We start from the raw sequence: 25,639 nt of genomic DNA, 5'->3' as shown, positions 1-25,639 counted from the left end.
GGGGAACATATTGCTTACGTGTGTCCATCATGTGTTGATATTCCTGGGTCTTTTGTTGTAGTTTGTTGTTTAGTTTGTTTATCATTTGTGTATCGTACATTCTCTCTGGATACTTGGTGCATTGTGCTTAGAAGCTGTGTGTAGTTCAGTTTATCCACAGTGGTCCTGTGAAGACTGTAACATGTATCTGGAACTTAAATGTCTGTGTGTCATTAGGTGATTGGATTGATAGTGTGTGGTTGTACTCATAGTTGTGAGTTTCCCGTGTGTTTCAGAGTTATGTTTTTTGTTGATTCTATGTATGGTGATATGTAGGAAATTTAGTTTCATGTGTGCTACTATCTGTGTGGTGAATTTAAGAGCTAGCTTTGTTTTTGTCACTGTGCAGCTGATTTATCCGAGTGTCTGTTTCATCTAACAAACAACTGAGGTTATCTACATAGTAGTGTGACTATATAAAGTTGTATTGTTCTGGATGTTTAAATTTGCTGAATATTTTGTGTCAATTGCGATTCAGAAATATATTGACAAGCGAGCCACTGACAGGTGAACCCATTGAGGGGCCTTATTTTTTCTGGCAATTCATTGCTTTTTTGAAGGTTCCTGTTGTGGAAGTGTACAGTTTGTGTAGTAATGTATGAGTGTGGCATACTAGTGATAAGATGTTGCAAGTTTGAAGTTGGCTACTGTTCTAATTGGAACATTTTGTTTATGTATTTTGCTGTTTTGCTATTCACCACATAGAGTAGGCACTGATTCCCAGACAGGTACAATGAGAATGAATGCTGGAATTATTTCAGCTTTCAGGAAGCCCTTCTCCTGAAATAAAAAATAACACCACATTCATGCCTCAGCACATAGAGACTGGCCATGTATGTGCGAGTTGTGCTTGTGTGAATGTGATGTGTTTCCTACTTCTGAAGAAAGACTTTGCCTGAAAGCAGAAATATTTCTAGCATTCTTTTTCATTGTGCCTGTCTGCGACTCAACACCTTCTCTGTGTCTTGAGTAAGTGTCTGCCCTTTCCGTATTGTTGTTATTCCATCCTGGACTTTGTTTATTTTTGCTATGAACATAGTTTATTGTGTTATTATCCAAAGAGTACAGCGAAAAGATACAAGTTTTTAAATGGAACAATAGTTGTTTCTATTGTGCGCTGGAATCAGTAACACCAGCTGTGTATACATCAATTTAAATTACATTCCTATCACTTTTAGTTTGGGAGCTACAACCCTTCAGAGTTTCAGGGGCAGATACCACACGTTGCACCTTCTAAAGGATCTGCTGACGAGATGTAACATAGCCGATGCCACAGAGCAACATGCGTCCTTGATGTGCCGTTTTAAATCATCGGGGGATGTGGGCTCAGTGACATAAACACAATCCTTTAGGTATCCCCACAGAAAGAAATCTAATAGTGTTAAATCGGGCAACCTTGTGGGCCATGAATGAGGACCATGGTGTCCCAACCACCTTCCTTCAAACCTGTTGTTTAGTTCTTCCAGAACAGCACGTGCAGAATGGGGTGGGTGACCATCGTGGTGCATCGACATATGGACTCTTGTGTGTAGACACACATGTTCAAGGAGACCACCCAAAGTGTCGACTATAAACGCGTGATATAACTCGCCTGTCAGTGTACTGGGAATTAGTGTGGACCGATGATTTCATCCCCAAGGATTCCACACCATACGTTAATAGACCACCTACATTGACGGTTGACAGGTCGTACCTGCGGAGGATTGTCTGCAGCCCAGTAGTGCACATTCACTGCACCATAATTTGTGAACGTGGACTCATCAGAGAACATAACACCTTGTAAAGACCCCAGCATAAAATTACGCATGGCCCATTCACAGAATACAACTCTCACACACAAATCATTCCCATGCAGCTCCTGGGTCAGTGACAGGCGGTACGGGTGAAACCTGTGGCCGTGTACTATAGGCCACACAGATGTGAGATTGACACCAGCGACTGCAGCAATGGCTTGTAAGCTGACATGAGGATCGTGGTGTATTGCAGCTAAAACAAACACCTCTGTTTCCTCACTTCTTACAGTTCTTTGTCTGTTACTGCGGCGCTTTACCAAGCTGCCTTTTTTCTGAAATCGTTTTTCAATACGTTGGAATGTAATGGCTGCCGGAGCTCTTCGCCTAGGATATCTCACAGCCTATGCCGTGGCTGCTTCAGTGGCATCGTGTCAGCACTCGTCAAGCATCAGCAACATGTTACCGTACTCGTTGTTCGTGTATGCCATCGTCATCCGATGTCATTAACTGTGGTATATTGTGCCCCGGTTGTTTGTGTGGCTCGAGCTGTCTGGTATGCAGCCATGTGCGGTGCCAGTCGGCAGTCCAACAATGCACCGAGGAAGCTTCTTGGAGCATGACACCAGCAACGTTACAATTCGGCCGCACCACATTTAGAAGGCGCATTGCGTTATGCACAGTTTGTGTGGTATCTGCCCCTGAAACTTTGAAGGGTTGTAGCTCCCAAACTAAAAGTGATAGAAATGTAATTTAAATTTGTGTATACACAGCTGGTGTTAGTGATTCCAGTTCATGATAGAAACAACTATTGTTCCATTTAAAAAATTGTATCTTTTTGCTGTAACTCCTTGGATAATAACACAATAAACAATGTTCATAGCTCTGCAGACTGTGTAATGCATCTTGTGGTGACCTACTGCAATAAATATTTCCATCACCTGTTACTTCGTAACTTACAGAGGAAAACACATTTAGTGAAACACCCTGTATATATTGAGAAGCCAATGTCAAAATACCCAGACTCGTGAACAGCGATCGGCAAGAGGTTCATGAACTTACACCACTTATTGCCTGAACTGCCCATTTCTTAGCCAAAAATATCCTTTTAGAATGTGAAGAGTTACCCCAAAATATAATACCATACAACATAACCGAATAAAAGTACGCAAAGTATACTAATTTTTGTGTTGAACGATCGGTCACTTCAAACACCATTTGAGTAGTAAAAATGGCAGCATTAAGTCTTTGAACAAGATCCTGAACATGGGCTTTCCATGACGTTTAACTATCTGAAAACCTAAAAATTTGAACTGTTCAGTTTCACTAATCATATGCCTATTCTGTTAAAATTAAAACATCACGTTTTGTTGAATCGTGTGTTACAAACTATGAAAACTCAGTCTTACTGTGATTTAGTGTTAGTTTATTTTCTTCAAGCCATGAACTTATGTCATGAACTGCACCATTTGAAACAGAGCCAGTGTTGCACACAACATCTTTACTTCCAAGCTAGTGTCATCAGCAAACAGAAATATTTTAGAAAAGGAAAGTTGCTACTCACCGTATAGCAGAGATGCTGAGTCACGAAAGGCACAATAAAAAGATTCACACAATTAAAGCTAAGGCCATTAAGGCCTTTGTCAGCAGTAGACACACACACACACACACACACACACACACAAACGCAACTTGCACACACGCCTGCAGTCTCAGAGAGCTGAGACCACACCGCGAACAGCAGCACCAGTGCATGATGCCAGTGGCGACTGGGTGCGGGAACGGAGGAGGCTGGGGCGATGAGGGGTAGTATGGTGGGAGTGGCGGACAGTCAGATGTTGCAGTTTAGACGGAGGGCAGGAGTGAAGGTGTGGAGGGCGAGAGGGTAAGAAGCGGAAAGGAGAGAAATAAAAGAAATTAAAAGGCTGAGTGTGGTGGTGAAATGACGGCTATGTAGTGCTGGAATGGGTACAGGGAGGGGGCTGGATGGGTGAGGACAGTGACTAATGAAGGTTGAGGCCAGGAGTATTACGGGAACGTAGGATGTACTGCAGGGAAAGTTCCCACCTGCGCAATTCAGAAAAGCTAGTGTTGGTGGGAAGGATTCATATGGCACAGGCTGTGAAGCAGTCATTAAGATACCATGTTTGGCAGCATGTTCAGCAACAGGGTGGTCCACTTGTTTCTTGGCCACAGTTTGTCGGTGGCCGTTCATGCGGACAGACAGCTTGTTGGTTGTCATGCCTACATAGAATGCAGCACAGAGGTTGCAGCTTAGCTTGTAAATCACATGACTGGTTTCACAGGTAGCCCTGCCTTTGATGGGATAGGTGATGTTAGTGACCGGACTGGAGTAGGTGGTGGTAGGAGGATGTATGGGACAGGTCTTGCATCTAGGTCTATTACAGGGATATGGGCTATGAGGTATGGGATTTGGAGCAAGGGTTGTGTAAGGATGGACGAGTATATTGTGCAGGTTCGGTGGGCAGCGGAATACCACGGTAGGAGGGGTGGGAAGGATAGTGGGCAGGACGTTTCTCATTTCAGGGCACGACGAGAGGTAATCAAAACCCTGGCGGAGAATGTAATTCAGTTGTTCCAGTCCGGATGGTACTGAGTTACAAGGGGAATGATCCTCTGTGGCTGGACTGTGGGACTTTGGGAGGTGGTGGGAGACTGGAAAGATAAGGCAGAGGAGATCTGTTTTTGTACAAGGATGGGAGGATAATTACGGTCAGCGAGGCTTCAGTGAGACCCTCGATATATTTTGCGAGGGACTGCTCATCACTGCAGATGCAACGACCACGGGTGGCTAGGCTGTACGGAAGGGACTTCTTGATATGGAATGGGTGGCAGTTGTCGAAGTGGAGGTATTGCTGGTGGTTAGTATGTTTGATATGGACGGTGGTACTGATGTAACCATCTCTGAGGTGAAGGTCAACATCTAGGAAGGTGGCTTGTTGGGTTGAGTAGGACCAGGTGAAGCAAATGGGTGAGAAGTTGTTGAGGTTCTGGAGGAATGTGAATAAGGTGTCCTTAACTTTGATCCAGATAGCAAAGATGTCATCAACGTATCTGAACCAGGTGAGGGGTTTAGGATTCTGGGTTTTTAGGAAGGATTCCTCTAGATGGCCCATGAATAGGTTAGCATAGGATGGTGCCATGCGAGTGCTCATAGCCGTACCGCGGATTTGCTTGTAGGTAATGCCTTCAAAGGAGAAGTAATTGTGGGTGAGGATATAGTTAGTCAAGGAGACTAGGAAGGAGGTGGCGGGTTTGGAATCCATAGGGCATCTGGAAAGGTAGTGTTCAACAGCAGTAAGGCCATGGGCATTAGGAATGTTAGTGTACAGGGAGGTGGCATCAGTAGGGAACCATGTGGTAAAGGGACACTACCTTTCCAGACGCCCTATGGATTCGTAACCAACAACCTCCTTCCTAGTCTCTATGACCAATTATATCCTCACCCACAATTACTTCTCGTTTGTAGGCATTACCCACAAACAAATCCGCGGTACGGCTATGGGCACCATCCTACGCTAACCTATTCATGGGCCATCTAGAGGAATCCTTCCTAGAAACCCAGAATCCTAAACCCCTCACCTGGTTCAGGTTCATTGGTGACATCTTTGCTATCTGGATTGAAGGTGAGGATATCTTATTCACATTCCTCCAAAACCTCAACAACTTCTCACCCATTTGCTTCACCTGGTCCTACTCAACCCAACAAGCCACCTTCCTAGATGTTGACCTTCACCTCAGAGATGGCTACATCAGTACCTCTGTCCATATCAAATCTACTAACCACCAACAATACCTCCACTCTGACAGCTGCCACCCATTCCATACCAAGAAGTCCCTTCCGTACAGCCTAGCCACCCGTAGTCGTCTCATCTGCAGCGGCGAGCAGTCCCTTGCAAGATATACTGAGGGTCTCACTGAAGCCTCACTGACCATAATTATCTTCCCATCCTTGTACAAAAACAAATCTCCCATGCCTTATTTTTCCAGTCTCCCACCACCATCCAAGGTCCCACAGTCCGGTCACAGAGGATCATTCCCCTTGTAACTCAGTACCATCCGGACTGGAGCAACTGAATTACATTCTCTGCCAGGGTTTCGATTACCTCTCGTCATGCCCTGAAATGAGAAATGTCCTGCCCACTATCCTTCCCACCCCTCCTAGCGTGGTATTTCGCCGTCCACCGAACCTATACAATATACTCGTCCATCCTTACACAACCCTTGTTCCCAATCCCAAACGTCATGGCTCATACCCCTGTAATAGACCTAGATGCAAGACCTGTCCCATACATCCTCCTACCACCACCTACTCCAGCCCGGTCACTAACATCACCTATCCCATCAAAGGCAGGGCTACCTGTGAAACTAGTCAAGTGATTTACAAGCTAAGCTGCAACCTCTGTGCTGCATTCTATGTAGGCATGACAACCAACAAGCTGTCTGTCCGCATGAACGGCCACCGACAAACTGTGGCCAAGAAACAAGTGGACCACCCTGTTGCTGAACATGCTGCCAAACATGATATCTTAATGACTGCTTCACAGCCTGTGCCATATGGATCCTTCCCACCAACACCAGCTTTTCTGAATTTCACAGGTGGGAACTTTCCCTGCAATACGTCCTACGTTCCCGTAATACTCCTGGCCTCAACCTTCATTAGTCACTGTCCTCACCCATCCAGCCCCCTCCCTGCACCCATTCCAGCACTACACAGCTGTCATTTCACTGCCACTCAGTCTTTTAATTTCTTTTATTTCTCTCCTTTCCGCTTCTTACCCCCTCCCCCTCCACACCTTCACTCCTGCCCTCCGTCTAAACTGCAACACCTGACTGTCCGCCACTCCCACCATACTACCCGTCACCGCCCCAGCCTCCTCCGTTCCCCCACCCAGTCGCCACTGGCATCATGCACTGGTGCTGCTTTTCACAGTGTGGTCTCAGCTCTCTGAGACTGCAGGCGTGTGTGCAAGTTGCGTTTGTGTGTGTGTGTGTGTGTGTGTGTGTGTGTGTGTGTGTGTGCGTGTGTGTATGTGTGTCTACTGCTGACAAAGGCCTTAATGGCCGAAAGCTTTAATTGTGTGAATCTTTATTGTGCCTATCGCGACTCAGCATCTCCGATATATGGTGAGCAGCAACTTTCCTTCTCTGGTATTGTTACATTCCATAGTGGCCTCAACAGTGATCCCTGGGGCACCCCCTACTTGACCGTACCCCACTCAGACTCCAAATCACAGCCATTCTCAACACTTGAATAATAGCCTTTTGCGGCCTGTTGCTATTGTAAGAGGTGAACCAGTTGTGAGCTACCCCCCGTGTTCCGTAGTGGTCCAACTTCTGGAGCAATATTTTGTGGTCAACACAATCAAACACCTTAGTTAAATAAAAAAATATGCCTAGTGTTTGAAACCGTTTGTTTGACCCATCTAGTACCTCACAGAGAAAAGAGAATATAGCATTTTCAGTTGTTAAACAACTCCTGAAGCGGAACTGTACATTTGATAGCAAATCGTGTTATATAAAATGATCAGTTAACCTTACGTGGACAGCCTTTTCAATAACTTTAGCAAACACTGTGGCATAGAAATAGGTCTAAGATTGATTAGGAAAAAGTAGCAGATGAGTGTTGCTATTTAGGGAACAAAATAACTGATGATGGTCGAAGTAGAGAGGGTATAAAATACAGACTGGCAATGGCAAGAAAAGCGTTTCTGAAGAAGAGGAATGTATTAACATTGAGTATAGATTTATGTGTCAGGAAGTCTTTTCTAAAACTATTTACCATGTATGGATGTGAAACATGGGAATAGTTTAGACAAAAAGAGAATAGAAGCTTTCAAAATGTGGTGCTACAGAAGAATGCTGAAGGTTACATGGGTAGATCATGTAACTAATGAGGTGGTACTGAATAGAATTGGGCACAACTTGAGCAGAAGAAGGGATCGATTGGTAGGACACGTTCTGAGGCATCAAGGGATCGCCAATTTAGTACTGGAGGGAAGTGTGGAGGGTAAAAATTGTAGAGGGAAACCAATAGATGAATACACTAAGCTTATTCAGAAGGATGTACAATGCAGTAGTTACTTGGAGATGAAGAAGCTTGCGCAGGATAGAGCAGCATGGAGAGCTGCATCAAACCAATTTGTGGACTGAAGACCGCAACAACAACAACAAATTGGGGCTCCATTGGGTTATGTATTGGGGGTGAAATTTTGTGATGGTAATTTTGAGAGTTTTTAATAGTCTCTGTATGTTTCTTTTGTTCCTCATGGTTGGATTACTGACTAATTTTATGATAGTGTTCTCATGTAGGAATTCTTGTGTTTTGCTGATTTATTCTGTTTGTCTCATAGCTACTAGTGTGTTTCCATGGGCAGCATGCACTACACTTTTGCAGATCACCTCATTTATGAAAATCATCACCCAAATAAGTCATCACTTCAGGAAAGCAGTAGTCTCTACCAGAACTTTACAACAAGATAGTACTACCACACAGAAAAAGCAGTAATACAAGGGAGGAAACTTTTGAGTGAATACGCCTGACACTTATACAGTAAAATTACAGTAAAATACTATCTCTCTCTCTCTCTCTCTCTCTCTCTCTCTCTCTCTCTCTCTCACACACACACACACACACACACACACACACACACGAGCACTTGCACAAAACATGGCAAATCAAGTTTACTCCCATATCTTGTTCTGTGTATGAAAAGTATGATACTAGTTGAGAGTGAGGTGTAAAATGTATGAAAAAAGTGTGTGTAGTTATAATCGAACAATAAATCGCGCCAATTATGTACAACAGGATGGAAAACGCAAATACAGCCCACACACCGCTAGTACTGTCAGAAAAATGTTTCATAATTAATAACTCTACAGCCAAATTGTTCAGACTAATTTGCAGGTGACGTGCTGTAAAACTATAAATAGGCATAAATGCAACCCAACCTATACAAATCAGCAATTGATGTATCCTGGGATTTTGTAAAAGTTAGTTTAAACAGCAAGACACTTGGAATGCAAACAGCTAAACGAAATCTTAAGTTATGTGGCCAAAGCAAAAGGTTTGCTCCTTGTGTGCTTAAAAAAACAGGTGCTCAATTTTCAGCAAAATAAAACATACCCTGAATTAACAATAACAAAAAAACGTGAGGCCATTTCAGTGCATTACACAGGGAATAAAGTCATACACACGAAACGCTAATGAAAATGAGGAAAGAAACACAAAACGGAAAATGCAACCACATTGTGAATCCACAACGCAAATTAGTAAAGAAGTCTGGATGGGTGCCCAACACTATGTAACTGACATAAAATTAGCAATTGACATAAAACTAACAAAACAGTGTAAAAACTTATATTACATAACATTGGGACTAGACTACAACACTACCTCACTCTGTTCTCAACCACTGCTTCCTTTCCACTTCCGCAGACTATTTATAACTACAGTGTAATTTTGATACAAGTTGTAGATAACCTTTTGCTCCCTGTACAGGGTGTTTGCAAATTAAGTATGCTATAGTAACCTTTAATTTTGAAAAAGGCAAATAACTTACAGAAATGTTTTATACAGAACTGCCATACGCAAATGATTTATTCCAACAGTCATCCTGGCGTCGCATAACAAAGCAGAGAATGCACGTTGTTGTATATGGTTTCATTAATCACGTTCCACTTCTACAGTTTAGAGACAATTCAGGACAAAATATTGCAAGCTACCAAGTGAAAGACAAACTGTTGTTAATTAATACAATCATTTCACCGAAACTGGCTGTGTATCACATGGGACGCCAAGTCATGGTCATTCAGAAGTCTCTAACACAGCAATTGCACATGTTTGGCAGTCTTTCTTTCTACACTCACACTAGGCACATTCAATTCCAAAATGGCACATCTTGTTGATTTACCTGGACTATGAATGTAAGACTGCCGAACTTGTCTTAGAGAATCAAAGCTTTTAACAAAATACTTTATTTATGATCACTTGATAAAGATTGTGAATCTGACAGTGTTCTTTTCAATATTTTTGTGCAGAAACTAAAATTTTTACCAAGTACTAACTTCAGCAGCACATATGCTTATTTGCTGCATAAAACTATTTTTTATGGTGGTGCAACAAGTACACAGAAATCACTGTGTATTTGGCATCCTTCCCATTCCGATTCACCTCATGCCCTTCTGGCTAGCACCACATGTGAGGACGTTAAACCTACAACACACATCTGCTCCAGACGGAAGTGACTCAATGCAGCATGCATTTTTATTTTGACGTATTTAGGTGTTTTGTATTATAACTTGGAGTATGCCATTTCAAAATGACGGCACATTGAAAATTAACATTTCACTCTTTTCATTATATGTCATTGACGAATCATCAATGAAGTAAGCCTTCAAGTGAGTGGGACTTCGTTGTGAATGTAGTACAAGTATGTTCTGCAATATTCAATATTGTTTACATTTCTGTCTGATCAAAAAATGAAGAATGAAATAAATATTTGGTTGCTTATTTCCAAATATGTGGCAATTTCAGAGTATGTTCTTAGTCAGGAATCTTGGAGGACAACTTAAATACATAATTTCTTGCTTGTCACAAATATTTGGTTATTCATTTCCGAATATGTCACTATGTTCGAGGGTGTGGTTAAGTAGGAACTTTCTGAGAACAGCTTAAATTGCTGCAAGTGAAACGAGCAGCAATGACATTAATGTTCCTTGTTGCCAAACATATTTAACCGTTTAGGAAAAGTGGAGGACAGGGGTTGTCCAGGATAAGAAAAGAGCTGTACAGACCTCCTTGCTGACCATGCGGAATGCCATGAGCTGTTGGCGAATCCACTTCTCGTAAGCAACCCAGTCTTCCGCTTCAGGGGGGAGGGGGCTTACAGTGGGAGCAGAGGCTGGTTCCGCATAACCTATAACCATTCCAATATGGCTGCAGTACACTGCTGTTGTTGGGTGATTGGCTAAAGTAGAGCTGACAACTAAAAGTAGATCTGAATTGCAGTGAATCCTCAGGATCCAGAACATCCTACCCTCACTAATTAACTGTATTGGGTCGTGGAGTGAAAACAAGACTACACAGAGAGTAATAACATGACTGGAATACATTTGACAACTGAGAGCTCGGAGGCCTGAGTCTATACATGTAAAGGTACAATTTCTGGCAGGTGTCACTGCTGTCACACTGCGCACGTGTGTCAGGCTTGATGACAAGGGGTTACTACACCCACCCCACCCCACCCCAGCAAGGACCATGGTTCATAGTCCTTTCCATTCTTGGGAATTGGAATTACTGCATTCTTTGTGAATTTTTTAAATATTTTGCAAGTCTAAGAGCAGCCCTTTCTCTTTTACTAATAAAATTAGTGTTAAAAATTGCAATCAGTCAGGGTCAGAGAAATGTGCAACCTACTAGAAATTTGGCTTCGTGACATGTTAAAGGGGTGACCACATGTCACTTCATTTACCACACTTAAGCCAGCTTGGTTGTAGAATTGTTGTTTCCTCGCAGTTGATGAGAATTGCAAATTACGAGAACATTTGCAAATAAAATTAATAAAATAGAAAAGTTAGGTAATTGAAGGCAACAAGTATTTATGATTGATATTGAATAACATTTTTTTTAATTCAATAAAACCAATTAACATAAAAATAAAAGTGACCAGTTATTTGTAACAGTCTTTTGATGATGTTTCACATAACACCTATGAATTTACAATACTTGACCGTACTAACATGGCAAATGACTTTATTAATATCTGATTTAAAAATATTTAATTAACCTACTAAAAACATTGAATATTGTAAAGTAACTAAGGCAGAAAACATGTAATGGATGTACCTATGCTGTGTTCACTGCGTAATATATGTTACTGTTTGAATTATATATTCTGGCTTAATTTGTTTGACTGCAGTTTTGTTTGTTGCTTGTAACACTATAACTATTTAGTACATTAAAGCATGGTATTCGGAGGCTTTACTGTAAAGAAATGTGTTTCATTTGCCACCTCATTTGCATTTGTAACACCTCAGGTTCTCATATATTAATTTGTTAAGGAAATTAGTTTAAATGACTGTAAGTAATAGTGCTATGACTTGTGTAGCTTTTTTGCATATAAAGACATCTTAAGAGGCAATGGACACTTGTCTTTGGAACACTCAATTTGCTAGATTTGGAATTAATGTTGCACTACTAGGTCATGTGACTCTAAATATCCAAGATATTTACATAGACATATTTATTTCAGTGAGAATACTCAGCATGACACCCTTTCTATTCTATGCTTGTGGATGTGTTATATGTTGATGGCAGTGAGATCCACTGTGTGTTTACATGTCTGTCTTGCCTTGTCTTTACCAGACAGCCTGTAGCAATCACTCTGCCCTTTGGGCAAGACTGTCACCAACTTGCTGTTAGGTGCACTTGTGTAAAAATGAGCATTCCTGTGTATGCCCTCATTGCCATTACCTTACGTGTCTCATATATTTTGCATACAAGGTGGAATAGTTTTGTTGTTGTATGTTCTCCCAAAAATATATGTAATTTGGAGGAAATGTCACCTACTTCAGGTGCCTTGTTTCGACTCAGGTCCTTCGGCACTTTGCGAAATGTCTCTCACAGTTCTATATTTCCCATCTCCTCTTCACCTAATTCCTCTTCCCTCCCAATGATAATGTCTTCAAGGCCAACGCCCTTGTCGAAGAGGGTGAAGGACCAGACAGAGGTTCAGGGCATTACCTTGCCCGTGAGATGGGAAACTGCTCCCAAAAGGTGGAAGAATCAGCAGTTATCAACAGCGTGAGGATGCAGAAGAAAATGGAAACCACTGCATTAAAAGACATGTAATGTGTATTCTCACGGCATGTGGCCTGTAATAAGAAAAGTGTCATGATGATCTCTCCATTGGCAAAAAATTCTGAATTAGTCCCCCTTTTGGATCTCCAGGAGGGTACTGCCAAGAGGGAAGTGACCATGAGAAAAAGATTGAATAACCTACGGAAAGGTAACTTTCTATGAATAGGGGATTGCAATATCAGAAGTTTGAATATGGTAGGGAAGCTAGAAAATGTGAAAAGGGAAATGTTTAAGGCATAATCTAGATACAGTAGTGGCCAGTGAAGTGAAATGGAAAGAAGACAAGTATTTCTGGTCAGATAAGTATAGGGTAATATCAACAGCAGAATGAAATGGTACAACAGGAGTAGGATTTATTATGAATAGGAAGTTGGGGCAGAGAAGAGATACTGTGAATAGTTCAGTGATAGGGTTTTTCTCATCAGAATTGACAGCAACCCAACACCAACAACATTAGTTCAGGTTTACATGACGACGGCAGAAGCAGGAGATGAAGACACAGAGAATGTATATGAAGATATTGAACAGATAATGGAGTACACAAAGGGAGATGAAAATCTAATAGTCATGGGAAATTGAAATGTGAGTGTAAGGGAAGGAGTAAGAGAAAGGCTTACGGGAGAATATGAACTGTAGGTCATAGGAACGAGAGAGAAGAAAGACTAATTGACTTCTGCAATAAATTGCAGCTAATAAAGTGAATACACAGTTCAAAAATCACAACAGGAGGAAGTGCACGTGGAAAAGGCACGGAGATAAGGGAAGATTTCACTTAGATTACATCATGGTCAGCCAGAGATTCTGAAATCAGATATTGCCTTGTAAGATGTACCCAGGAGCAGATACAGACTCAGATCACAATTTAGTAATGAGAAGATTAGGCTAAAGTTTAAGAGACTAGTCAGGTAGAATCAGAGCGCAAAGAAGTGGGAATGGAAGGTCGTAGAAATGAAGAGACGTGCTTGGAAGTTATCTGAGGCAGAAGACACAGAGATAATGAATAGCTCAGTAAGCAGTTCAGTTGAAGGGGAATGGACATCTCTAAAAAGGGCACTCACAGAAGTTGGAAAGAAAAACATAGGTACAAGGAAGCTAACAGCAAAGAGAGAACAGTCTACACCTACATCTACGTGATTACTCTGCTATTCACAATAAAGTGCCTGGCAGAGGATTCAATGAACCACCTTTAGGTTGTCTCTCTACCGTTCCACTCTTGAATGGCACGCAGGAAAAACAAGCACTTAAATTTTTCTGTGCGAGCCCTGATTGCTCTTATTTTATCATGATGATCGTTTCTCCCAATGTAGGTGGGTGCCAACAGAATGTTTTTGTTTTAATGATTGCCACTCCAATTCACGTATCATGTCTTGTGACACCATCACCCGTATTTTGCGATAATACGAAATGAGCTGCCCGTCTTTGTACTTTTTTGATGTCACCCGTCAGTCCCACCTGATGCGGATCCCACACCGCACAGCAATACTCCAGAATAGGGTGGACAAGCGTGGTGTAAGCAGTCTCTTTAGTAGACCTGTTGCACCTTCTAACTGTTCTGCCAATGAATCACAGTCTTTGACTGGCTCTACCCACGACAGTATTTATGTGATTGTTCCAATTTAGAGTATTTGTAATTGTAATCCCTAAGTATTTAGTTGAATTTACAGCCTTCAGATTTGTATGACTTATCGCGTAATCAAAATTTAGCAGATTTCTTTTAGTACTCATGTGAATAACTTCTCTCTTTCCTTTATTCAGGGTCAGTTACCACTTTTCACACCATACAGATATCTTATCTAAATCATTTTGCAATTTGTTTTGATCATCTGATGACTTTAAAAGACAGTAAATAACAGCATCCTTTGAAAACAATCTGAGTTGGCTATTGAGATCAGGAATAATAGAGGGCCTGTAGCACTTCCTTGGGGAACGCCGGATATTATTTCTGTTTTACTCGATGACTTTCTGTGTATTACTACAAACCTTGACCTTTCTGACAGGAAATCACAAATTCAGTTTCACAACTGAGGTGATATTCCAAGGGCATGCAGTTTGGTTAGAAGACGCTTGTGAGGAACGGTGTTGAGAGCCTTCTGGAAATCTAAAAAGTGTGCAATCAATTTGACATCCCTTGTCGATAGCACTCATTACTTCATGAGTTTAAAGAGCTTGCTATGTTTCGCAAGAACGATATTTTCTGAATCCATGCTTACTACGTGTCAATAAATCGTTTTCTTCGAGGTACTCCATAATGTGCAAACACAGCATATGTTCCAAAACCCTACTGCAAATCGATGTTAGTGATATGGGCCTGTAATTCAACGGATTACTGCTACTTCCATTTTTGGGTATTGGTGTGACTGCAGCAACTTTCCAGTCTTTAGGTACGGATCTTTCTGTGAGCGAGCAGTTGTATGTAATTGGTAAATACAGAGCTATTATATCGGCATACTCTGAGGGTAACCTGACTGGTATACAGTGTGGACCATAAGCCTTGCTTTTATTAAGTGATTTAAGCTGCTTTGCTACACTAAGGATATCTACTTCTGTGTTCTCATCTTGACAGTTGTTTTTGATTGGAATTCAGAAATATTTACTTCATCTTCTTTGGTGAAGGAGTTTTGGAAAATCGTGTTTAATAACTCTGCTTTAGTGGTGCTGTCATCAGTGACTTCACCATTGTTATCGCGAAGTGAAAGTATTGATTGCCTCCTGCCACTGGTGTGCTGTAAGTATGACCAGAATCTCTTTGGGTTTTCTGCCAGATTTCGAGCAGAGTTTCGAACTTCTGCAAAACTTTTCCAGTCTTGGGGATTTTGAATTCTTTTAAATTTTGCATGCTTTTTTGGCTGCTTCTTCAACAGCGATATGACCCGTTTTGTGTACCATGGGGGATCAGTACCATCACTTATTAATTTATGTGGTGTTTATCTCTCAATTGCTGTCGATACTATCTCTTTGAAATCATTCCACAACTTTTCTACACTTACATGATCAGATTAGAAGGAGTGCAGACTGTATCTTAAAAAGGCGTTAAGAACATTTTTATCAGCTTTTTTAACAGATGTGCTTTGCATTTCTTTTTGATGGTTGTTGGAGTTATGGTATTCAGCCTAGCAGCTACTGCCTTGTGGTTGCTAATCCCTGTATTCATCACGATACTCACTATTTGTCGAGGATTATTTGATGCTACGAGGTCAAGTATGCTTTCGCAACCATTTACGCTTCGAGTGGGCTAATGAACTAATTGATCAAAATAATTTTCTGAGAAAGCATTCAGTACAATTTCAGATGACGTTTTACGCTTGCCGCCGGCTGTAAACGTATAATTTTTCCAGCATATCGAGGGTAGATTAAAGTCGCCACCGACTATGAGTGGGGTACCTATTTGAAATGAGACTCAAGTTTTTATTGAACTGTTCAGCAACTATATCTTCTGAGTCAGAGGGTCAGTAAAATGAACCAATTAATAGTTTAGTCCGATTGTCAAGTATAACCTTTACCCATACTATTTCGCAGGAACTATCTACTTCAATTTCACTACAAGGCAAACTACTTCTGACAGCAATAAATACTCCACCTCCAATTGTATTTAATTGATCCTTTCTGAACACTGTTAGAGCATTAGAAAAAAATTCTGATGCGCTTATTTCCCCAGCTTTCTGTACCTATAACTATTTGAGCTTCAGTGCTTTCTATTAGGCCTTGGAGTTCTGGTTCTTTCCCAACACAGCTACGACATTTACAACTACAATACCGATCGTTTCTACAACTAACTTAGTGTGATTTACCTGCCCCCTTCTAGACGGACACCCTTTCTGTGGTTCCCTGATGCCCTCTTGACAGGAGGGCGCCAGAGAAGAACTGCTGTTGTTCTCTATATTCATAAATGATTTGGCGGACAGGGCAGGCAGCAATCTGTGATTGTTTGCTGATGATGCTGTGGTGTACAGTAAGGGGTCGAAGTTGAGAGGCTGTAGGAAGACACAAGATGACTTGAACAAAATTTTTAGTTGGGGTGATGAATGTCAGCTAGCTCTAAATGTGGGAAAACATGAGTTAATGTGGATGAGTAGGAAAAACAAACCTGTGATGTTCGGATAAAGCATTAGTAGTGTACTGCTTGACACAGTCATGTCCTTTAAATATCTGGGCATAACGTTGCAAAGCATATTTTAGGAAAGAGTGGTTCACCTGTAAAGGAAATCGCATATAGGACACTTGTGTGACCTATTCTTCTGAACTACTGATTGCGTGTTTGGTATCCGTACCAGGTCGGATTGAAGGAGGACATTGAAGCAATTCAGAGGCTGGTTGCTACATTTGTTACCAGTAGGTTTAAATGTTGCGGAGACACTTTGAGAACTCAAATGGGAGTCCCTGAAGAGAAGGCGACATTCTTTTCGAAGAATGCTACTGAGAAAATTTAGAGAACCATCGTTTGAAGCTGACTGCCAAATGGTTCTACTGCTGCCAACATACATTGCACGTAAGGACCACAAAGATCAGATTCGAGAAACTAGGGCTCATACAGAGACATATAGAGTCCTTTTTCCCTTGCGAGTGGAACAGGAAAGAAAATGGCTAGTAGTGGTACAGGACATCTTATGCCACCCATTGTATGGTGGCTTTCAGATTATCTGTGTAGCTGTAAATGTAAACTGTGGGTAACAGAAGAAATACTTCAGTTGATTGGTGAAAGAAGGAACTACAGAAATGTTCATGGAAATTTAGAAATGTAGAAATACAATTCACTTAGGAATAAAATCAGTAGGAAGTACAGGGAAGCTAAGGTGAAATGGCTACATGAAAAAATGGGGAGAAATCAAAAAAGAAATTTTTATCAGAAAGACAGAACCAGCATATATGAAAGTCAAAACATCATTTGGGGAAATTGAAAACAGTGACTGTAACATTTAGAGTTCAGTGGGAATTCCACTGTTAAATGCAGAGGGGAGAGCAGATAGGTGGAAAGAGTACACTGAAGGCCTCTATGAGGGGGGAGGATTTGTCTGATGATGTGAGAGAAGAAGAAACAGGAGTTGATGGGGAAGAGATGGAGGATCAAGTACTAGTCAGAATTTAAAACAGCTTTGGATGACTTAAGATCAAATGAGGCAGGAGGGATAGACAACATTCTATCAGAATTTTTAAAATCGTTAACAGGAATGGCAACAAAACCACTATTAATGTTGGTTTGGAGAATATGTGTGACTGTCAATATACCATCAGACTTTCAGGGAAACATCACCTGTACAATTCCGAAGACAGCAAGAACTGACAATTGCGAGAATTAATGCACATTCAGCTTAGAAAAGAAAATTCAGGAGCTGTTAGATGATGATCAGTTTGGCTTTAGGAAAGGTAAAGGCACCAGAGAGGCAGTTCTGACATTGTGGTTGATAGTGGAAGCAAGACTGATGAAAAATCGACATGTTCATAGGATTAGTCTCTCTGGAAAAATCATTCGGCAATTTAAAATGGTGCAAGATGTTCAAAACTGAGAAAAATAGGGATATGCTGTTAGGGAAAATGGGTAACGTACAGTAAATATACAGCACGTAGATGAACCATGAGGTATCAATTAAGGCTGGAAGACCAAGAATGAAGTGCTCAGATTAAAAAGGGTATAAGTCTGAGATGTAGTCTTTTGCCCCTACTCTTCAAGCTGTACATCAAAGAAGCAATGGCAGAAATTAAAGAAAGGTTCAAGAGTGGGATTAAAAATCAAGATGAAAAGATATCAGTAATAAGATTCGCTGATGATATTGCTGACCTCAGTGAAAGTGAGGAAGAAAAAGATCTGTTGAATAGAATGGTCTAATGAGTACAAAATATGGAATAAGAGTTAATTTAAGAAAGAAAAAAGTAGTGAGAAGTGGCAGAAATGAGAACAGCAAAAAATTTGACCTCTGAGTTTGGATCACAAAGTTGAAATTCTGCTACCTAGGAAGTAAAATAACCCATGATAGACAGAGCGAGGAGGACATAAAAAGCAGACGAGCCCTGGCAAAAATAGTATTCCTGACCAAGAGAAGCCTGCTAATATCAAACAAAAGTCTTAATGTGAGGAAGAAATTTCCGAGAATGTGTGTTTGGAACACATCACGACATTGGCTGGTAGCGAAACATGGACTGTGAGAAAACCAGAACAGGAAAGACTCGAAGCATTAGAGATGTGGTGCTACAGAAGAATGTTGAAAATTAGGTAGACTGATAAAAGTTCAGAACTGATTGAGACTCTCCACAGAAATGGTGAGGAAAGTGATGGATGGAAAACACTGACAAGAAGGGACAAGTTTATACGACACCTGTTAAGACATCAGGGAATAACTTCCATGCTACTAGAGGGGGCTGTAAGGGAAGACATAGACTGGAATACATCCAGCAGATAATTGAGGATGTAGGTTGCAGTTGCTACTCTGAGATGAAAAGGTTGGCACAGGAGAGGAACTCGTTGCAGATCATATCAGACCAATCACAAGGCTGATGATATAAAAAGGCAAGACGAAGTCTTCTCTTGTGTACAGTCCAATAATACACATCTAGTTTTCTCAGATAGAACATTTGGTCTGGGTGTTCAGCACAGTGTTTAGATTGAAGTCCACAGCCACAACACTTGAATTGTGATATGCTAGCATTTGTACGAGAGTGTAACATTCAGACTTTAATCCATATATCTTGTCAATTATTTCTGTCTACGACTCAAGATTTGCTGCCTTGTGTGATCAAAATCACCATCTGTCAGCTTGTTATGTGGCCAGTGGTTGCCACATTTTTCCTGTTGCGCAATATCAACAGTGTTTTTAATGAATATTAGTTCATCCACTAAGCATCTTTTGGATATTATTTGCAATAAATTGGCATGGTGTGAGCTTTGCGTGTACCTTACACCACCTTGTACCTTGATTCAGTGGTCCACATCAACTATCTTAAATTTCATATGTAACTTTATTCTGTTAAAGAGCCGATAGCAAAGATTGCTCTGCTTACGTGTGTCCAATTAAGTTTTCCTCTCAACCTCTTTTTGTTTCGTCAAATTTTTCACCCATTTCTTTTCATCTCATTCTCTCCCATTTCACAGCAGTTGTAAAACAGGAAATATGTATGAGATAATGTCTAAATAATTAGCAATTGTTGGCTTTACATTTAGAGATAGTAATGAAAATTCGAGTGATTTAACTCTGCTGGATAAATAAAGATTACTGTATGTTGTTCTATTACATTTTTACTGTATTTTTGGTATTGTAACCACAATGAAAAACACATTTATCATTAGAGCTGGTTATCTAAGTAAAGGTTGAAGGCTGACATTAGTTTCGTACATTCTGAAGATCTGGTAGTGTGACAGTGAGCTTCCAGCAGAATTAGAATCTGTAAACAACAATGTTTTTTTTTTTAAATAAAATTGAGAGTGCCACCTATTTATGCTTCTCCCTGTTGAGTTACAAAAACAAAACACTTCCGCTAAATGGTTGTCCATTTCTTTTACAAGCTGTGAGTGACTGCCCTGATAAAAGGAGACATTTTTGTAAGAATCGATCAAAAGCTTTTGCTCCCAGCATCCTCCACAAAAGGGCCATCTTACAGTTTGTGATTACTACACTTAGAAGTTACATCTAGATCACTATTGTTTTTCCATCTAATATTCTGCTCCTTGTTGCAGGTTTCCTGTCTCAACTAGTTTTAGGAAAACCAGTTGAGACATGCATCCGCTGTGGCGTTTATGCTGCAACTGAGATTATTCAGCGTTATGGCTGTACTTATGAAGGGGTAGCAAATTTTGTGGAATGAGTCAAGTATATTTTTAAGCTGAATATTTTGTTACAGCACACTGCAGACATTGTTTTTTATAGTATTACCTCAGATCTGCTCCCTCTTTCTACACCCTTCATTTAAATATTAATTTAACATATACAAATTTATTGAACAAAAGGGAAGTATGTACAGGAAATGTATTTTATATGATGTGTTCCTTAATATTTAAGGAGACAGATTAAGAAAACTGTTTTTAAATAATTGGGCAGTATGTCATGGGTCAGGAAATTTTCTTAGGATAAAAGTATCCTGTGTACGTTAATTTAAGTATCTAGTCCATGTAGGCAGCACCTTTTTTTATGATAATTGCTGGTCACAGGAGTGTTCCTTAATTGTATTACATTACTAAATAACAAGAAGAGCTTTTAGTACATCATCCATTGATAAGTGAGAAATTAACTGTGTGTGCCATCGAATAAACAACCAAGTAAAATCCTGGGTCATGTTACAGTCTAAATTTATGAAGGGAACCAAATGAAAACATTTTTCCCCATTATTGCATAATTTAACAAAATTGATACAGTAGCCCATAATTTTTCTACATAATTTCCAATGTGTTCGGTACACATCATTTTCCTAAAAGTTTCGAAGTGCATAGATAGTTTGTAAACAATTCTTCTGACAGAGCATAACATAGCATGCCGAACTTCATGTGATCTGTATGTATTTCCTCATGACGCTTCTCAGAGCTGTCCAGTGTTTTGAAAAGCCACTGAACATAAGGTCTGGTAAGTTAAATGTACATTTCAGACATTTAAAATATGCATATTTGCTGGATATAATATTTGTGTGTATACAGACTGAGGAAGGCAGTACTGCACTTGAGACAGTTGACTTATATTTGTTAAGAGCACAGTTAAAATTGCGTATTGCTGTCCTCAGTCAGTTTTTCCATATTTTCTTCTTAAATAGCTCCATGCAAATGCCTGGAAGGGTCATGCAAAAACAGCTGTAGCCAAATTCTTATCTGGCTCCTCCCAAAAGTTGTCTGCCACTCTTGGGTCCTACCTGTTTCTGTCATTAGTCAGCACATGTGTGTTCTTTGCTTTATATCTATCGTTCCCTGCTCTGAAAGTGAGTATCGATGTCCGTTCTGACCTTATTCTCGCATCAGTTATGCGTATGAGTGTGGCAGCCATTTTGATTCAACTATTCTGTTGGTGCTGTGTTCTAGTTATAGATGATAGGTAGTGAATCACTTACAAAACAGATGAAACACTGTTTCCAGCTTAAAAGCAAAAAGCAAAACTGTGCTTCTGTCTTGAAACTGCCTTGTAAAAAATTGTCATTTGATTCTTTCTGATACATGACTTGCAAGCTATGTCATGACTGCTGTGTCCCAAAATTGTTGAGGACAGTCAGATATTTCCTAAGGCAGAGCAGAATACATTTTGGTAATTGACTTTATTTCTTGAGAATAACCAGTAACAATACTTAAATTTTTCTAATTAATACCTAAAGATATCATTGCCATCCGCCCTGCCAAGGACCGTATATCATGATGTTTTAAAATTTATCTCAGTACTTCATGGTTGATATCAGGTTTACAGATAAATACCTACATTTGATGAAGTTGTATTTATAAAAGTAATTATCTGCAGTGCTGTGGAATATATCTGAGAAGAAATGATGAAAATTAGATGAATTGTGGAGAAATGTCAAATATTATAAATGCATGGAGTCTAGCCTTCTTTGTATGTGCTACTACAGTGAAAGCTAGTGAGGTACTTTTTATTGTTACTATTACTTTATAAACAAATCTAGAGAAACTGAAAATAATCATGAAGTATTTAAAAGTTTTAGAAAGTGCACACACACTGTGTAAAGAGGTGGAAGAACAAAGGTACACTGAAATGTATCACAAAGGTTGTTCTATACCATTGTGAAGTCTACTGTTTACTTGTTTATCAATATGTTGTTTTGTGAGAAGATATTTTGTACAAAATAAGTACTTAATTCGTAGTTTTAGTTTACCTTACAAATCATACCTGTGTGACTGTTTCCTATTTTATTTATGTTTGGGGCTTGCTTTTGCCATGATCCTCTTATACAAAAATAATTTATATTAATAATTGATATTTGTCAGTTCCCTATGAATTGAAGTGCTTCTCGTGATATCCAAACTCAATTGTAGTTTTATTTCAGTTGTGTATTTTAAACTTGAATTTTCATTATTAAGATTGGTTTGGTCTTAAAGTCTCCCACAAAACAAAATATATCCTGGGTAATAGGAAGAGCAGTTCCATGCAATTTAGCAAAGATATTTATTAGGCAATATTTATAGTTACATTATTCAAACACAAACCTTTCATATTCAGGAATGTCTCTTTATTTACCAGTTTCACATTTTAAAGAACTGAAGGTAAAACTTTAAAACATAATTTCTGCTGTTCTCCCATACATGAAGATTGAGGGTATTATTCCACAGCTCGTCTTCTAGTGCTAAGTGTTGCACCCTCTATATCAAGGGGATCTCGTGTTCAGTTCCCAGCCATGTTGGAGATTTTCTTTGGCCAAGAACTGGGTGTTTGTGTTGTCCTCACCATTACATCTCATCTTCAAAATGGAAGTCACCGAAGTGGTATCAACTAGAAACATTTGTCCTGTGTGGACGAACATCTCTAGACAGGGTCTCCCAACTAATAATGCCATATGATCACATCATTTTGTTCCTTACGTTTGGCAATCATTCAGTACAAAATTTACAAAAGCAAAACAGTTTCCTTGCACCCTTCATTTTTACTACACAGCAGTATACAGTGTCTTCCCCCAGACTCCCCCCTCCCATAAAAAAATGTACTCTTGGTAACAGGCAGAGCAGTTCCATGCAATTTAGCAAAGCTGTTAAAACAAATGACCCTACTGTAATGCCATTCCTGAAAAATAATTTACATTTCAGTTACTGTTTTCGTTTTCACATGTGTCTACAACAATGTTGAAAAAGAAACTTTGATGTTAAACAGGTGGATGATGGAACAGATTCAGCAAGACCCGTTATATATTTTGTTGCCGTTAGGATCATAATGAGTTTAATAAAGCCAATCATTCAGTGATTTAATTGAGATTGCAATTAAATTAATGAATTCACGTAGTACAGGAGAGTGTTCATGGGATTACATTTTAATAACTAAAAAATCTATTCTGTCTAATAAGTATTTAACAAACTTGATGCTGAGACATTTGTGAAAGGCTGTAATAATTCTCAGTCATTATATAGGGGCTCATTTCGAGAATACTGAGGCCTCAGGCTTGTACTTCAATTTGCGTGTCATAGTAACTGTCCTTGAAACAGTTGTCTATAAATTTTCTGTGATATTACACAAAAATAAAGAACATTTTAGGAATAATACAATGTTCTGTGATAGTGGATTATTGAATGTCATATAGTTCCAGGCAATGTGTTAAATGTGGTGAAGTGTGATTGCAGGTCATTTAATCTCATAACTTTTAGCTTACTTGTTAAACTGCCTTAATTTACTGATAACAGTAAGATTAATAACCTCTTTATTTAGGTTTCAGTACAGTATGAAGTCTGAGAATACGTTTTAGACCAATTACTACTTTAAATCAAAAGTTGTACAATTTAGTAATTAACTATAGTTTTCAATGTTCTTCAATGGAGTAATAGTACCAGATGTGATTAATTTATATGGAGTATTTCAGGTATTAATGAAAATTTATGAGCATGTAATTTAGTTACAAAATAGTGGCAGTGCTGCATAATATTGTTGACACTTGTGGAGCCATGCGACACTTCTGTATTCTTACTTCATAACTGGTTTTGCTGTAGCTTTTCCAAAGTTGGTTACTTCTCCACAGTTTGTGACATCGCCCCAAGAATGGTTATTGGTAATAACTTGTACACTGGACAGACAAGGCCAGAGAGCTTTTGAGGTGAAAATATCACCTCCAAGAAAATAAAATGGGCAAAGGTCCTCTCTTTTTTTTATTCAGATTCATAACTGACTTCATTTTTCACTATACAGTGTTTTAATAATGTTGTTGCACATTCTGAAAGAGTCAGTTGAATCTTAAAACCTAGTATCCACAGTCAAGTCTTTATAATCATCATAATATGTCATTTCATTTTTTTTCTCCTTTGTTATCAACACTGCAGCCTATTGAACAATATCATGTTTAAACATTCCAAAATTGTGCTTTTAGTTGACCAAATATCATATTTGGACTTGTTGCTCAAAATAATTGCACAAATGTTGCAGTGATGATTTACTGAGGAAAATTTCTCATGAGTAAGATGAAACGTGAAATGAATCTCATTTTAGCATTAAATGCCTACATGTATTGTACTGCCTACTAGAGCAGAACAATAAAATTCTAGTTTGTATTTACATTTCCTTGTTTCCACCCAAATTTTCCAAGTATCACACATAGAGTATTTGAAAAGTATATTGTACCCTTTACAAGCTTTTTGGAAGAGATTATTTTTATTCCAAGATTTCCTGTAATTGTAGCATCCTGTGAAGATCATTGTTTACACAGATTATTTAAAGTATGAATTGTGTTCTGATGGATATCTGTGCCTTTAATTGTATAAAATTGTGATTTTTATACATTCTGTAAAATGCTAATGTTTCTATTGTCACACAGCACTGCCTTCATGTGAAATATGTCTGTAACTGTGAAAAACTGTTTTCATTTTTGAAAACATTTGTTGACTTTCATATTTTTTGTGTATAACTACTTGCTGACAAATCGGGATTCATAAATAAAATATGCTATGGTTGGCATAACACTTTAGTGTACTCCTCTCTTTATTTTGTTTTCACTTCGTAAATTGCTGAGCTCCATAGGTACCTTTAAAATTATAGTACACAGATGAAGTGGGAAGAAAACAGTCAATCAGAACACAACCACTGTCCAAATTGACCACAGATATTATTGATCATTTCAATTCTGCTGTTATGTACATACAACATTTGCAAATGCACTATATTTTATTTGTAACATATTTGTTAAGTGGAATTATGAAATGGAAACATCTAGTAATTTAAGAATGACTGCAGGAGACACAACTCTTTGTTTTAGCCTGTATAAGTCTATTGGCAATAATTGAGTTCATGCAAATAGTGAAAGAGGCTCGATTTGGTTGGAGAAACATTCTTAATGTTAATGGATAAGGAGACTAGATGAGAAAGAAGAGTAAAGTTGAGAG

At 39.3% G+C, this 25,639-nt stretch overlaps 1 protein-coding gene across 4 annotated transcripts in view; it reads left to right on the top strand.

Annotated features, from left to right (window-relative positions):
- LOC124596327 (adenosine kinase) overlaps positions 1-25,219 on the top strand; it is a 108,327-nt gene extending 83,108 nt beyond the window's left edge. For all 4 annotated transcript variants that reach the window (XM_047135426.1, XM_047135429.1, XM_047135430.1 and 1 more), the window contains one exon: positions 20,315-25,219. In XM_047135426.1, the coding sequence (XP_046991382.1) occupies positions 20,315-20,442 (128 nt within the window). In that variant the 3' untranslated portion in view covers positions 20,443-25,219. The remainder of the gene's footprint in view (positions 1-20,314) is intronic.
- Positions 25,220-25,639: the final 420 nt, after the last annotated feature.

This window comes from Schistocerca americana, chromosome 2, assembly GCF_021461395.2.
Source record: "Schistocerca americana isolate TAMUIC-IGC-003095 chromosome 2, iqSchAmer2.1, whole genome shotgun sequence".
In the NCBI taxonomy this organism is placed as follows: domain Eukaryota; kingdom Metazoa; phylum Arthropoda; class Insecta; order Orthoptera; family Acrididae; genus Schistocerca; species Schistocerca americana.
This window is presented reverse-complemented; position numbering and strand designations above follow the sequence as displayed.